We start from the raw sequence: 17414 nt of genomic DNA on the forward strand, positions 1-17414 counted from the left end.
AAATGGTCCTCTAAATAAATAAACAAACAAATAAATAAAACTAGAGAAAGAAAAGTATTGAATTAAAAAATTAAATATTCTAAAGTTAATTTTGAAATCTAAGATTATTTTAAAATAGTACTAAAGGATTTCTGCCCAAAAAACAGCACTTCCTTTTCTTGTCCTTCTGTAATAATCAGTTATCTCTAAGCCTTTCATCTATTATTTAAGTATTAATTTTTGTATTATTAAGTAATATGGTTAAATTAATGTTGTTGATTTATGAAGTTTGATTATTTTCTATTGACCAGCCTTTCAGGTTGCTAAGGATTTAGTTTTGTTATAGACTCTTCCCTACATTTTCTCCTACACCTTATTATAGTGTCATCATAACTTTTGTAACTTTTGTTAGTCAATTATCATTCAATAATAAATATTCCCTAAGGATCCAAACAGACTAATACAGTTCTTTGTTTATTCTTATATATACTGTTTGTTTTCCTAACATTAATAATTGCTCATCACCTTATTTTCTTGGTTTCCTGTATCTTTTGAATTGTTCATAATTATCTCAATAGTTGTATTAATCTAGCAATAACATTTTCAAATATTCAAAAATACCAGATAATTTACCATTTTTTAGTTCAATAGGAATTGAATTACAATAGTCAAAGATCAAATGGAGAGACGATCCCATAGAGCAGAGCAAAAATATGATGAAATGGACCATAATTGGAAAAATAGAAGAAATTGAAGTCAGGCTCAATAAACCTCATATGTAAATAATACCATTATTTAAATGGTAAACCAGATGGAGAAGTCTTAAATATTTTTAAAATGTTCTTAAGTTGATAAAAAATATTAGTTTTCAGATTAAATGGGCTCAAAGATCTTAGTCAAGGCTGATATGGAAACTGTGATATCTACACATTTTTTGTTTAAATATTATAATGCAATAGAGAGATTTATAGGCCTCCAGACTGAAATGAAGTTATGAATTGGTGGGGTGGGATGGCAGTGCATTTCAGGGAAAGAGATGCACCAGCAAAGGCCCAGAGGCAGAAAAACTAAAGGTTTTTTTCAGAAGTAGGAAGTAGTCAAGGTGGATGGCTAGGGTTTATAGTACAGTCAGTGACCACAAAAGGAAATAAAAGTAAATCTCTCACAAAGTAATGATAACTGATTATACAACTGCTAGCTTGCTTTCACATTCTGCAATGACAAATCTGCATTAGCTTTGGTAGCATTAGTTTAGTTAGGTAATCATTTTATTTGAGATTTAAAAACTGTATAATGCACAACAAAATAAAGGGTCTTTATATGGTTTCTGTCTTTTTTCTCTTCCCTTCCTTCCTGCCTTCTATCTTTCCCTAGTCCTTCCCTTCTTTCTCATTTTTCCTTCCTCCCTCCCTCCCTCCCTCCCTCCTTCCTTCCTTCCTTCCTTCCTTCCTTCCTTCCTTCCTTCCTTCCTTCCTTCCTTCCCTCCTTCCTTCCTCCCTTCCTTCTTTCCTTTTCTTTCTTCTATCCCTTTTTCTTTTTTCTCCTTTCTTTCTTTTTTCCTTATTTTCCAATAATGGCTATATTTTTTTTTTTTTTACTGAAAGTTGACCACTATTTAAGAATCCTAAATTTTATAGTTTCAATCATAATAACCATTATTATCAGGGGACAGAAAAAAAAAAAAAGCTCCTGATGGGGCTGTAACAAACATGTTAACACCTCCATTAGGTTAGCGCATTATCTACCCATAATATTTTCAAAAGAAATTTTATCTTTTAATTTCTTATATTGTCTTCATTAGTATTGATCAAAATTCTAAACAAATTCTAGAGTAGGTATAGCTACTTTAATGACATGCTGAGTTTAATTATTAAACATTAATCTGGATCATAAAATATTAGTCAAGGTTATGAAAAAATTACTAGTCTAGTAAAATCTGATGCAGAGTAACTAACCAAACATAAAAACTAAAATAAGGTCACATCAGTAAGTAAACACAGATCATAAGTACTTACACATAAGTAAAAATAGATCAAAGTTAATCAAGTTGACTGCTAATAGGTCTTTCTACCATTTTCTGCCTCAGGGGTATGATGATGGCTACGGGGGTGAATATGATGACCAGACCTATGAGACTTATGAGAACAGCTATGCCACCCAAACACAAAGGTAAGGCATTTGCTGTCTAAAGCATCCTTCTCAGGATTAATTCTAATCCTACTATTTTGTCTCTTGTATCTGAGCTCCAGTTCTATTATGTGAGAGTTTCTAGCAGTGGTTTTTCTCCATTGTCTTTCTGAATTATTATATTATACAGAGAGGTAAAAAGATAATAATCGTGCAATTCTTAATAATAATAGTGTGTTATTTTAAGACTACATCATTATCATAACCAATAAACTCATTAAGTAAGCTTGTATTTAACAAAATACTGTTACTTATGGAGATTATTTTAGTAAATTCATAAATAACACAAAAGTGAAACACAAGGCACTTGTTCAATGAAGCTTTTTCCCCTAAAATGTAATTTTTATTTGTAAAACAAAAGACATAGGAATGTTATTGCTGCTCCTTCTGAAAAGGAAAATTTCTAAAACATCGTATGTAATGAACAATTCCTTTGCTTTCTTGATGGATCTCTAAATGATTGTTCACCTAATTTCTTTATATTGATCAAATTTTGAGATATTAATGAATTTTTACTTTTTTTAAAGTCTAATTTTTTGTGAGGTAGTATTTACATACAGGATGTTTTGACCATTAAGGGGATAGAGTTTGTACGAGTTTGGCAAATGCAAACTATCTTGTGACCACCATCAAAATGAAGTTATAGGGCAATTCAGTCAACCTGAAATGTTTCTTACCACCTTTATAGACAACTTTTCTCCTTCTCAGGCCCTGGAAACCACAATCAAGTTTTTGCCATTACAATTTTGAGTTTTCCAGAATGTCGCATAAGTAGAAGTGATACAATATGTAGCCTTTTGAGTCTAGCTTCTTTAGATAGCATGATGTATTTGACATTTATTCATTCATGTTGTTATGTTTATCAACATTTTCTTCTTTTTTATTACCATGTAGTGTTTCATTGTAAGGATGTACCATAGTTACTTCTTTCACCAGTTGAAGGACAAATAAGTTTTGAATGAACTTATGAATTGTGAATTATGGATAAAATTGTCATTAAACAAATGCATCCTTAGCAAAATCAGTCTCCCAAATATTTTTTCTAAAAAAAAATTACAATTTTCATAGGAAAGTAGGATGAATCCATATGATAGTCATGTGAGTCTGTCATATATGTGATTGACAGAAACTAATAGAAGTAATTGTCACAAAATCATTACAGTATTGACCATTTATTGACCAACTTTACTGGGATCCAAAGAGATATGGATGCTTCATTAAGTAACACCTGGGAAATGACAAGGAAAGAAAACTTTAAGGTCATTATGGAGGAGAGGAAATCTACATGTAGTGCATAAGTATGCATTTTGCATGGTCGGAAGGACAGCATAGTGAAAGGAGTGAAGGGAAATTCTTAGAGAGAATATTGTAGGCAATTAGGAAAAAGTTAATGTAAACTGATACATTTAAAGCTAAGCATAATATATCATTATTATCATTATTGAAGTAGCCATCTTCAACTTTGAGTAATGGTTAATATGTAGTATGTTAAATAGAAAAGCCATCATGAGCTGAGTTTGTACTGGGGGTGATATCTTACTAGTCCCAGTCAAATATTGAAACACAGCACAATTATTTACGATGGGGGAAGATTTTGCATCATGTCACAGACCCTGGATAGGGTATTGTATGCAAACTCACTACATATTTAAAGCATCTGCTAATATTTGCTAGTTCATCATTGTATATTAGTGCATAGAAATGGTGATAATAAAGTTCTGTAGCTTGTTTCAGAAACTATTTGGTAAAAAAAAAAAAAAAAAATTACCACACACTGAAAACACAACTATAATAGAATAAAATAACGTCTTGAGTTAGCTCCATAGAGTTACATTCAGCTGATAGAGATTTATTTTGGAATAATTTTCTAAAAGTGAAGGACTTTCTGTATCTTTCTTCTGGTAAGACTTAAATGGGCTTAGCTGACCCTGAGAGACAAGGAAGAAGAAATGGGAGATTAGGATAATTTATTTTTGAATATTTCAAAAGTGAATATTAGAATAATTGAACATAATTATGCACAAAAAGTAATAGAACAATTTCAGAAAAAAATGTCTTGTTTTAAGGAAACATAATTTATATGTCAAAAGATACTCTCTATGAACTTTTGCTACCTTCTCTTTTTCCTTTTATATCTATTCCCTTTTCTGTGTCTAAATTCATTCGTTGGTCAAAACCAACTCTTCCAAAATGTTTTTCCTGAATCCTTTATTTGAGAATAACTTGTTTTTGTTCTGAATTTCAATAGCACATCTTTATTTCTCTATGGCTATTTTTCTCTCTGTCCTACAATGAAATCGATTGTATACATGTTACCTATCACTCTTACTATTCTTACTTATATCCTCATGTCCATCACAGTATCTAGTATTGAGTCTTTTATAGGATATGTACTGAGCAGATGATTGTTGAATACATGAATTTCACACTTAGTGTGTACCTACACTATGAAGATATAAGAGCCTTTTTCCTAAAGGAGAATATAATGTGCAGAATTCTATGTATCATATTTATTGACAAAATATTTAAATGTTTCTGAGATATCTTAATGCTAAACCAGAATAAATAATCAGGTCATGAAATTAATTAAAATGATACAAAATATTCTAAAAAATGATACTAATATTCTCTATTGCAATAATTATAAAATTTCTATTTTGGTCAAAGCATGGCCTCAACTAGAAACTCATAGAGTTTCTGGCATATTAGAAACTTTATCTTAGTAAAGATTTGTTGAATAATTGAACAAAAATAAATGAATGTGGTAATGATGAATGAATGAAATTAACAATATTTCAGAAATCTCTGAGGAAGAATTTTTAAATATAGTACCAATTTGTAATAGAAGTGGATAAACACAGAAAATTCAGGACATATGTATTAAATTCCTGTATTTAGATTATTGATGTAACTATGCCAATAGAAGATAATATTAACAGTTTAGTTAAATAGCACTTATTAAATGCTTATATGTGTCAAAAAGTATACTCATTATACAGTGACAATACTTATTTAAAAACATTTTAAAATATATTTTAATATTTGCCCCTAACATTTGTTTGAGGAGTCATTTGAAAGCTGTATATATATATTTAAATAAATATAAGTGAAACATCTATAGAGTAACCAAGTATTAGAAATTGGGGTGACTGGGTAACAGGTACTGAGGTGGGCACTTGACAGGATGAGCACTGGGTGTTATTCTATATGTTGGCAAATTGAACACCAATAAAAAATAAATTTATAAAAAAAGAAATTGGAAGTGAAAGAAAGTTCATTCTTTACAAGAATCAGTCTAGAACTGTTTTGTTATTTTTTTCAAGTGGTGGCTTCTTAATTGGGCTTTTACAAGTATGATTTGGACTTATGGAGGAAAATGGAAAAAGTTTCTAAAGCAGAATAAAGATAAATATATTAACATAAAATGTATCCATCATTTACAAACAATATGAATATTATTTTGGCACTGTCATGGTCAAAATGGGAAGAAACTCTAATTTAAAAACTGAAGGTAAAACTAAATTATGTATGACTTAGCAGAACTGATATAAAAATAAAACTAGAGAAAATAGTCTTCAAATGACTAGTTAGTCAGCACAGGTGAATTCAGAATTTGTGGGAATTATAAAGTAGAATCTGGCAGGTACTTAAATGGAATAATTATATCATCTTCAAAGAGTCTAAGGGAAGTTCACAAGGTAACAACCCTAAAAAGGTTCACCTGGAGTTCATAAGCTATAACAACTTTAATTAATCCCCAGTTGTCTTACAAGGTGTCGTTAGTTCTTGAACGTTTCAAATGGATCAGAAGAGGGACTTCTCTAAAGATTCCTTAGGAGGCATCTCTACATGATGACATTATTAAGGGCTGGTAAAGATGATGATGATATGAGGGATCTCGGACCATCTTTTTCTCTTGCTCTGTGTCATTGAGGATAAAAAGTTTTAGAAAAATGGATTGATAAGTTTATTATGCAAGCTTCAAATTGAAGGACTAGTATTGCAATTTCCGGAGGAACTCAATTATTTGATGTCTTTGGCTTAGGACAAGTTACATCCTGTGATTAACAACTTTAATTGGACTAAATATTAAATTCTGTCCATGTTCTGATATCCTATTTTTATGCACTCCTTGCCACTAACATTGTCAGAGATCGATCTTCTGAAATTATGTAAATTCACAAGGTTCTACCAACCAATTGGCTTTTCCCAATGCCCAAATTTTCAGTAGGAATCTATACCAAACCAAAGCCATAGATGTAGGAAAAGTTACTGACATGTACCTAGATTGAAACAGTAGTACTACAAATGAAGATCAAAAGACCAATTTTGATCATTGATTCTAATGACAATTAAATTTGGATGTGAAATTTTAAGAAACTAAGGTTTTTAAATGTAAAGTTTTAACTGGTATAATAAGCAAAATATCAAAATGGAAGATTTTGCTTTCATTAAATCATGAATCAGCTGAGGAATTCACTAGGAAAAGAATCTTCTTTTCTGTAAATTACAAAGGAATGAGCTAGGAGAGTGAATATACATCTTTCTGATATATAAGTTCCCCGAGTTCTAGAATGATCATTTTTTGAATATCTGTATTAGGGTCTACATAGTAGGAAAAAAATGGCACTCTTCAATTAGTATAATTTGAGGAGAACTTAATATGGAAAATATTTTCAGAGGCAGTGTACAGGGAAAACACAAGGGACAGTGCAATGCCCTGGCACCGGTATCCCTGGGGCAAGGTGTTTGTCACCAATATTAGGATTGAAAAGAGACAGAGAAAGCTGTTTGGAGAGGCCTCCTGATAGGAACTGAGACTTCTGATTCAGAATCGGAGCTATGTATGACCATCCCACAACGAGAAAGTTCAGGGAGTTAACACCCTGACCTCACTCTCCTGCCTCCTTCCAGTTTCCCACCTTTGCTCCCATTGGCTGAACCCATTAAGAGGCAGAGGACAAGAAACTTAGTTAGACGGAGTTGCTGTTAGTCATCCCTGGAATAGGCTGGAGGGAAGAGTGGAAGTAGAAAGGCAAAAAAAAGTGTCAGTTGCTTGAAGATATAAATAATGAATTGTCATGGAAACAGTAATGCTTTTAAATGAATTTGTACCATATTAATGAGAAAGCATCTACGTACTAAAAAAGAAAAGTCAGAAAGCGCAGTGAACATACAAATACACATCTGGTGAACAAATGTGGTCTTGGACCCCCTTGCACAACTTCTAAGTTCCTCAAGGGTCAGAGCTCACACAATTGGAACCACTGGTCTGTTGTTCAGAGGCTACTTGAAACTAACAATTTATAATAACTAACATTAGTTTTGTGCTAGCTGTTGTGCTAATTGTATAGGCCACTTTGTCTCATTTAATCCTTGCAATAACAGTTGAGACAGAAAAAAACCTGAAGCCTAAAAATTTCCAATGATTTTCCTAAGTTCATTCAAGTAGTAAATGTTGAACTAAAATCATATCTGCTAGATCCAGAGGCCTTAGACATAAAGACTAATAAATAGCATCTGAAAACCCAAGTCAATTCATTGAGTCAATAGATTTCTGTTATCTGAACAAACTGCAGAGAATATTCATTTAATATAATAAGAATGTAGTAAGTTATTTGTATGCTGTTTGAAAGGTGATCACCAAAGGACAAATTCAAGCAAGAAAAAAAATTGCAATTTACCTATTGTTTACTATTGTTTTAAGCTATAAAATTAATGCAAGCCCTGATACTAAGAGTCTACAGAAACCCTTCTAATGAAAACTAAAGTGTAAGTCACTGCAGTTATCCAGTAATTTAATAAAAGTTATCATATTAAGTATATAACCCCTTGTCCTATTCATTTAAGGGGTACTATTCACTATAAAATGACTTGCCCTCATTTTGTAATTCAATTCTCTTATGTTTCAAACTATAGTCAATGATGAGATTGAATTTACAGAAGGTTATTGGATTTGAGATATTTTCCCACAGTTATTCTGCATGTTAGTTGTATTTTCATGCCATCTACAGACCTCTGCATGCATGAACAGTGGTTTGGGCATTGTCTGGATTTACCTCAACAAAGCAAGATTCCAGCTCTTAATACACACTTTTTTTTTTTTTTTGGTCCTTATCTGAGATACTTATTTTAAGCATCAAGGCTACTTAGGAAGCTGTTGGTTTTAGGAAAGAAACAATGTGCTTTCTCAAATTATTCATTATCTATTTATTGTGTTTGTTGATTTTTTATTACTGTCGGGTTAATTGTGATAACTAAACTACTTGCCTAAATAGTCAATTCATATTTAAAAATTTGCAATAAGATACCTTTTATAAGACTTTAATAAGAAAAACTGGAAAAACCATTTTCTCTAGTCATTTGAATGATGAGTCTTCCAAGAAAACTTAAGTGTCCCAGGTAGAAACTGAAATCTGTTTAATCATTTACTGAGATCAGGATATGTCACTGTGTCAGTCATTCCTTCCCAGCTGATCACTTTAGAACTAGAGACACTCCTCAAAAAGAAACAAGAAAGTACTGGGCAAACCATATACAATCAGAGCTTCAGAAATGGGAACTATTACATCATCATAGACTCTTAAAGATCCTGATGTGTTGCAAAAAGCCTAGTATTAAAACCACTTAAAAAGCTTAAGGTGAAATTCTGGCTTCAATGGTCATTAAAGATACTTAGCTCCACCAAAAGGAAAAAAAACCAAATGTAACAGTTATCAACATATGTAGGAATCAAAAATGTTCACAAGTGTATATAATTGTCAAGGTATAACAATAGGAGTGGTGGAGACTCTGGAAAACTCTGTTGAAAGCAACTATCTTCTGTTCAAGTTCAGGATACTGTGGCCATATAGTTCATGCGAAGTAAAGGACCAAGTGGTGCTGGATCTTTTTTCCCCCAAGAAAACCCGTTTTCTATTTCTTATTGCTGCATAACAAATCATCCCAAAAAAACAAGTAGTATAAAATAACCATTTTTATTATGCTCTCTTATACTTGAGGATTTTGGGTTATCAGGAATTCTAACAGAGCACAGCAGGGATGGCTTATTTCTCCTCCCATGTCTGGAGCCTCAGCAAGAAGGCTCAAAAGGTAAGGTCACTCAATGGCCAGGGTGTGAAATCATCTGGAGATTCTTCTCTCATCTATCTGGCAGCTGCTGCTGGATGTCAGCTGATACCTAAATGAGCTGCTGTTCAGAACGCTCATAGTTCTCCATGTTGCATAGGCTTCCTCACAGCATGGCAGCGAAGAGCACCAGATATGAATATCTCAAAGAACAAAACAGAACCTGCATTACCTTTCACAACTTAGCCTCAGTCTGTTAGTTATAAGCAAGTTACAAGTCCAGCCAGATTCAAGAGAAAGGGTATTAGATTTCACCACTCACTGGGGAATTGGCATGGTTCAAGGATGGAAAATGGTACTGTGCGCAGTTTTGGAAAATATAACTTGCCACATCAGTTTTTAAGGGCAACACCCCAATTTTTAGACATTGGCAACTAACTTTTGAAAGTTAAAACATTCTAGAGATTAAACCAAATATATCTGTAGGTAGCCACAGTCATTCTGTTCTGCTCATAAGCAAGGTAGAGAAGAAGTCAGTATCCAGAAAATGCTTCCAAGGACATGGAATCAAGGAGTCCTTCAAAATGGCTATTTGAGGGTACTCTATGGTCTGTGAAGGATATCCTAAAATCCAGGAGTAGACTGTTTGGAGTCAATTAGAGAAGTCAGACTTGTAAATAACACATAACATGTGATGAGCTAGAAGGATGTGCCAGAGGTTCCAACATGGGAGAGAACATGGGAGGCCATCGAGTGGAGGATTACAAGAAAGTTCCAGAAGCTTTCTTAAAAAGAACCGATGCCAAGCTATGATTTAACTGGGTAAATAAAATTTGGCTAGTCAAGGATATGTACAAAGATAAAGAAATGAGAATATAATTCATTATAAAGAACTACATGTTCAAGTGAATCAAATTATAAGATATTTAGGAGTGGTACGGCACTTGGTTGAAATGACAGGAAAGGAACAGGAAAGCCTGGATATTGCACTCTGATATCAGAAAAGAATAACTTTTGGATAGGGTTTGAGGTTGTCATCATACCTATAAGTTGATAAAACCAAATTCATCTTTGGTGAAAATTATGATCATCACTTTTTTTTTTGCCTCAGCCTAATTTCCTCATTTGAGCTCAGCAGATTCTCTATTATATACTATTCCATCTTTTTCCTGAATTATCTCCTGTACTTTCATTGCTTTCTTTGGCTTCTGAACCAATTTGCACTTAAAAAAACAAAAGACCTTCAGGTCTTACTTTTTTGCAACTGAACACTGGTAATGAGAGAAAGGAGATATTTTCCTTGAACTACCCATGGTCAAAATGGAAAATATGGACTTTGATATCTTTAAATTGTAGAGTGGGGGAAGGAAGGGGAGACCAAACATGACACTGGGGGTATCCTAGAGGTACTTCAAAAAAGGGAACAGAATTTATCTCAGATGCATGTGGAATAGAGCCAAAATAATATCTATAAGATATTAGTAATTCTCCATAATTAGATTTCCCTTTATAATTATCTCAACATCCTATTTTACTGTTTCATGAAGCTTATTATTTATTAAAGGCCTATTATTTTCCAGGTGCTAGAAGGAGAATAGTGAACTCTATGGTACATTAAAGTACAGGATCACAATTCTATAGTTACAATACTGTAGGTCTGATGTTTCATATTCAGAATTATTTCTATTTTATAAGGGCAACACAATGCATTTATAATATATTACATCTGTGCCAAAAATATATATTATTGCATTTAAATAAATAAGTAACTATTATAAGGAGGACAGAAATAGCTATAGTTTATCACTTTAGGTAAGAAGTTTGTTACCTAATGATTTTAGACACCCAACTTAAAAAAATTGGGGTTTCAGAAGATGTGTGGAAGAAGTAAGAGAGGAGTCTGAAAGTTAGTCAGGGAACACTTGACCATTTCTAAAGGAAATAAGTTTCTAATAAAAATAATAGCCACAAAATGGAGCAGCTGCTATGTGCAGAGGCCTGTATTAGGTACTTTATAACATTATCATATGAGGTAGATAGTTTTATCCTTATGTCACAAATAAAGAAACTAGGCTTAGAATGTTTAATCTGCCCAGGACTGAACAAGGTCTGAACCGATTCCTGTCCAATTCCAAAGACTGGGCACTTTGTACTAATACCATATTGCTTCCCAAACACTTTATTTTGTTTTTAACACCTCAGCTTATTAGGAAATGCAAGCTGAAGTAATATGTTCTTCTCTGTAATCTCCATTTATATACATTGATCAGTAATCAGCTTGTGAAGCTACACATAATAAATCTAGTTTTGTTTTGCGTATCAGCTTTTCTTTATGAAGATAATGCCCCTCTATCAATATCCAGAATGTGATAGAGTGCTTTCTTGGCCACAATTCCTCATCCCCCGCCCCCATGTTCACACCCTTTGCTGTGTAATTGTTCAGTATCTCTCACAAAAGAGGCAGATTCCTCACTATCACTTATCCTGCTTTGACTAATAGAACAATGTCACATCTTAAACCTCTACATTAAAAGGGCTATGTTTCTCACTTGTTTTTTGCTGTTGCCACGACAAGAACTTCTCTAGGTAGCTACTGTGCCCTTAGTCTGGGCTCTGTAATGAACATAGGAGCAGTCCAAACCTCAAGGTCAATCTCAATTTCATCCAAGCTTGGAAAAGAGCCCCCAGTGACCCCAGCCTAGATTAGCAAACCTCTAGCCTAACAGAAACACGCGACTTAAATAATTGTCTCATGTTGTATGATAGTAATATTTTGTGATTGTTAAGAAACATCACTCTACCAGTAACAAGCCAGTGTCCAGGATCAGTGCCCACATAGACATGGTTTTCCTCAACTGTTCTTGGTATATCATGATTCTGATTTCACTAAATAACCTAGTTGTTCTCTTATAAAACCACTCCAGTTGTCCAAGTGTCCATCCTAAAGGGTAGCACAATGATCCGGAGGTACATTATATCAGATGAAGTTAACTGCTGTAAAGATACAGCGTTATTATAAATATCCTGTGTAATAATGCTTCTTATTTTATAGTATTTCATTTCAACATCATCCTACCATGTGTGTGTGTTTTTTAAGATTTTATTTATTTATTTGAGAGAGACAGAGATAGACACACAGAGATGGTGGGAGAAAGCATGAGTGAGGAAGAAAGGGAGAAGCAGTGTCTCCACTGAGCAGGGAGCCTGACACGGGGCTTGATCCCAGGACACTGAGATCATGATCTGAGCTAAAGGCAGACACTTAACTGACTGAGCCACCCAGGTGCCTCTACCATGTGGTTTTCTTAAGTGGCTATGTCACATTATTAGGTTTTATTGAATTTGTTTTCAACTGAAAACTTAGGTTCTTCCTAAATGAACTTCTGTCAAACCAGTTCTAACACCATCCTGCATCTTTACAATTGATTTTTTAGCTGAAATGCAGAAATGTACATTTATCTCTGTGACATTTCACCTTGTAATTTACACCTTCTATTGTTGATTTGGAACTGCTTTTTTGAATACTAATTCTTAAAACCAGAATAGAAGTTATGCTTCTTAGCATATCTTATATTTCTTTATCAAGTACCTTTCAATTTTTTTTTCAGAAAAACAGAGTACCAAAAAAATAGCTCAGTACCAACCTTTAAATTGACATTGACCACTAATTAAAATTCTGTGAGAACAGTTGTAAACATCGCCACAAATCTGCTTGGCTGTACTGTCAGGCAGCTTAAAAATGATTCACAAAGAAATTATGTAGTATTTTAAAACTACTCATTCATTTACTCAACTCACACTCATTGAATGTCACTCACTATTCTGTACCTATATTCAAAACAAATAAGGCATAGCCTGTATGTGTATTTATTTACAATTAGTGTGGTTTTTTTAATAAAATATGATCCTGAACTTCCGCATGAGAAACACCTGCAAGTGGAATTGCAGATCTTGGGGCCCCTGATGAGGCCAGCTGATTTAGAAACTGACAAATGGGGTCTCAGGAATCTGCATTTTAGGCACAGTATCTTTATGATGCTTATGCACACTAGCTGTTGAGAGCCATTGTGCTAGAGGAAGAGGAAGATTTTAAAGAACTTTCTGGGACAATGAGAGCTGTTCTAAATGACGATGTCAGCAAGGTCTTACAGAAGGCAAGTTTGAAAAGGCAACAGCTTGCCTGCTAATGCTTTAATAAGAAGCTAACCACTGAGCTGAATCCCAAGAGGATGATGGATACCTTCTTAGTGAAGAAGTAGTGGAAGTTCGATTGTCAGAGTCATAGGGTCATGAAAGGATTCATGAACTGGGAGACATTCTACTGTCACGGTAAAGGGTTTGGTAACAGAAGAGTGATAGGGAAAAGGCCGGGCAGATAGAAAAGGGACTCGTAGGTCATACTAAGGAATTACCATTCACAGTCTGGGGATTAAAGAAACATGAAAATGCACAATTATAATTGAGTTCTAGCATGCCACGATGGTGGTATACGGAGACACAGTCTCACCTGATTTAAGTTATATTTTGAAAGTTTCTGGAAGAATGTGGCTTTATTTCCTTAAATAAAGAAAAGACTTATCAAAACAGAATCACCATTATTAATTCATATATTCTTTCCCCAGACTTTGTTTTATTTATTTAAATTTCCAAAGTCTGGTGCATGAAAATAATCCTTTAATAAGTAAAAGTGGTTCTGGAAAATTATGCAACAGAGGTGAGATTCCATTTATGACTTCAGTGGAGAAGAATATAAATCACCATTAACACATAGCCACAGTGCAGTTTGCACCAATGAATTCAGTCTCAAAGTCAACTAGATTGGAGTATTGAAATAATTAGAAATTATACTGATGTTTACAGCACTGAAATCTTACTGATATTCATGAATTATGATTCAGCCAACAGATAATTTGTATACAGTTGGAATTATGTCCATTTCAAACTAGGGTTCAATAGCTTCTGTGTACTTGTACCAAAAGCATGCAACAGTTCATTTAATAATGTCATGTATCACTGAGCATAATTAATCAGTCAGTTGAAGGTCTAAAATAATTTCTATGTTCTAATGATAATTCCATGCAATAAAACAGAAGATTAATGTTTTTGTTTTAAGATTGCTCACCCTTCATTTATATAATAAAGGGTCAAAGTCAACAACAACAAAAAAATACAAGCTGAATTGGAAACAAATGATTAAAGAGTGTCTATAAAAAGAGCTCATTTTCAGAAATGTATATGCAGTGTTGAATCCAGAACACAAAAATATATCTAAATGTACTTCTGTCTCATTTGGAGCATGATCTTGTACTCTTAAAACACCCATTTTCTATAAACTAGATCATTGCAAAGCTGATCATAATTCTACACTAGATGCCTTATATAGATCATCTATCTTGATCATTAATCTATGAGCAGAACAAATATGTCACTTCTCTCATGAATAATCAGCCTATATTTCATCCCGTGAACATTAAATACCATCAACTGAAACTTAAGAGGGCATGTATGGTTATTTCATGTTTCAGAGTATTTCAAGAAGATGAAATCTCTTTCAGCATTGCAACCTTTATGAATATGAAAAAGAGGAGCATTATGTCTATGACTTTATTGATTGGACAATTACCTGTTATTTTTTTAATAATAAATTTATTTTTATTGGTGTTTAATTTGCCAACATACAGAATAACACCCAGTGCTCATCCCATCAAGTGCCCCCCTCAAAGCCCACCACCCAGTCACCCCCACCCCCGCCCTCCTCCCCTTCCACCACCCCTAGTTCGTTTCCCAGAGTTAAGAGTCTTCCGTGTTCTGTCTCCCTTTCTGATATTTCCTACCCGTTTCTTCTCCCTTCCCCTCTATTCCCTTTCACTATTATTTATATTCCCCAAATGAATGAGAACATATAATGTTTGTCCTTCTCCGATTGACTTATTTCACTCAGCATAATACCCTCCAGTTCCATCCACGTTGAAGCAAATGGTGGGTATTTGTCATTTCTAATAGCTGAGTAATATTCCATTGTATACATAAACCACATCTTCTTTATCCACTCATCTTTCGTTGGACACCAAGGCTCCTTCCACAGTTTGGCTATTGTGGACATTGCTGCTAGAAACATTGGGGTGCAGGTGTCCCAGCATTTCATTGTATTTGTATCTTTGGGGTAAATCCCCAGCAGTGCAATTGCTGGGTCATAGGGCAGGTCTATTTTTAACTCTTTGAGGAACCCAGTTTTCCAGAGTGGCTGCACCAGTTCACATTCCCACCAACAGTGTAAGAGGGTTCCCTTTTCTCCGCATCCTCTCCAACATTTGTGGTTTCCTGCTTTGTTAATTTTCCCCATTCTCCCTGGTGTGAGGTGGTATCTCATTGTGGTTTTGATTTGTATTTCCCTGATGGCAAGTGATGCAGAGCATTTTCTCATGTGCATGTTGGCCATGTCTATGTCTTCCTCTGTGAGATTTCTGTTCATGTTTTTTGCAATTACTTGTTATTAATATTTACTGAGTGTCTGCTATGTACTAGGTACTTATCATGGGGCTGTCATGGGTTATCTCATTAATACTCAAGGTAAATATTATTATTGCCATATTAAAGGTGAAGAAATTGGAATTGAGAGAGATTAAATGATTTATCAAAGATGACACACTGAATGAAAATGAAAAAGAGCAGCTTTCAATGTTAAGTTCAAATACTTTTCTTTCTATATTCTATGTATCATTTTTAGAAGAAATACTGATTTTCCTCCAAATGGATCAGGGAATAGACTATGGACTTTTCTGTCTCATGAGCTACCTTTGAGTGAGAGACATATCTTTGACTCCTCAAAACAAATTGGTCAGGATAACTGCAGAGAATTATGTTATTTCTCTCTCCATGCATGTATGCATTATGTTAATGTATTTAGTTCTCTAGTTAATTTTCGAAGATACAAATTTATATTCTCTTTATATGCAAATATGGCCACTCAATAATGTGCTTTTTGTGTAACACTATGGGTCAAACAGAACGAATGAATGAATGAATTTCAAAAATATTTTAAAACTATCCATTCAATCTTGTTAAAATTGCAAGGATACTTTAAAAATATATATGTATCTAAAGCAGTGAATTTCCCTTTGTAGAACTGTGAAAACTGATATTAGAGCATAGAAAAGGGTATTTGCATTTTATTTAAAACACGTACATAAAAAGGAATGCATTTCATGTAATATTTTTGATCATACACACAAAATTATCAACATATTTCAATGTTTAAAAATATTTTAGGGGCATCTGGGTTGTTGGGTTAGTTAAGCATCTGACTTTCACAGGTCAGGTGTTGATCTCAGAGTTACAAGTTTATGAACCCATGTTGGGCTCTATGCTGGACATGGAACCTAGTTAAAATATTTTTTTTTACACGCACACACAAAATATATAATGTATATATATTTTACACACACATTTGTGTATATATGTTATATGTAAACATAAATATAGGGATGCCTGGGTGGCTCAGTGGTTGAGTGTCTGCCTTTGGATCAGGGCGCGATCCCAAGGTCCAGGGATTAAGTCCCGCATCGGACTCCTTGCAGGGAGCCTGCTTCTCCCTCTGCCCATATCTATGCCTCTCTTTCTGTGTCTTTCATGAATAAAAAGAATCTTTAAAAAAATTAAACATATAAATAATATATATTTTTAAGGGAATTTCATTTCTTTAAAATTTATTTTGAGTATTTCTGTAATAGGAATATATAAGTTACACAGTTGAGTTTACTAATGAATGCAATGATAGTGAATTCCTAAAAAAGTAAACGATCATATATGTGAGCACTAATTTCTAGTATCAGAAAGTTAGCTTGTATGTTTTAATTCTCCAATTGCCCTCAGAATAAAGGCCAATTTCTAATGGAAAAATTCTTGAATAGAAAATGAAGTAATAAATTATGAGCACATAATGCTGCTTAAGTAATTAAGCTATATATTTTTCATATTTAAATCCCATATTAGTTCTAATGTTATTGGTATATGTTATTTTAATCTCAAAGCTGAGATTAAGAACTTTAAACTATACATAGGTGGATTCACTCATAATAAGCAATTATGGTATATGTTTTCTTTCCTATGTTTTTTCCTTATGACTGGATATATCATAATTGTGTTTTACATTTACCAGTTTTAATAATAAACCAGAGTAT

General features: G+C 33.6%; 1 protein-coding gene across 22 annotated transcripts in view; it reads left to right on the forward strand.

Moving 5' to 3' along the window:
• KHDRBS2 (KH RNA binding domain containing, signal transduction associated 2) overlaps positions 1-17414 on the forward strand; it is a 591382-nt gene that overhangs the window by 501127 nt on the left and 72841 nt on the right. For all 22 annotated transcript variants that reach the window (XR_012034043.1, XR_012034042.1, XR_012034041.1 and 19 more), the window contains exon 7: positions 2066-2148. Coding sequence is in view for 4 of the 22 variants with exons in the window: in XM_072832480.1 (XP_072688581.1) it covers positions 2066-2148 (83 nt within the window). In the remaining 18 variants the exon portion in view is untranslated. The remainder of the gene's footprint in view (positions 1-2065; positions 2149-17414) is intronic.

The sequence above is a fragment of the Canis lupus genome, chromosome 7, assembly GCF_048164855.1.
Source record: "Canis lupus baileyi chromosome 7, mCanLup2.hap1, whole genome shotgun sequence".
NCBI lineage: Eukaryota > Metazoa > Chordata > Mammalia > Carnivora > Canidae > Canis > Canis lupus.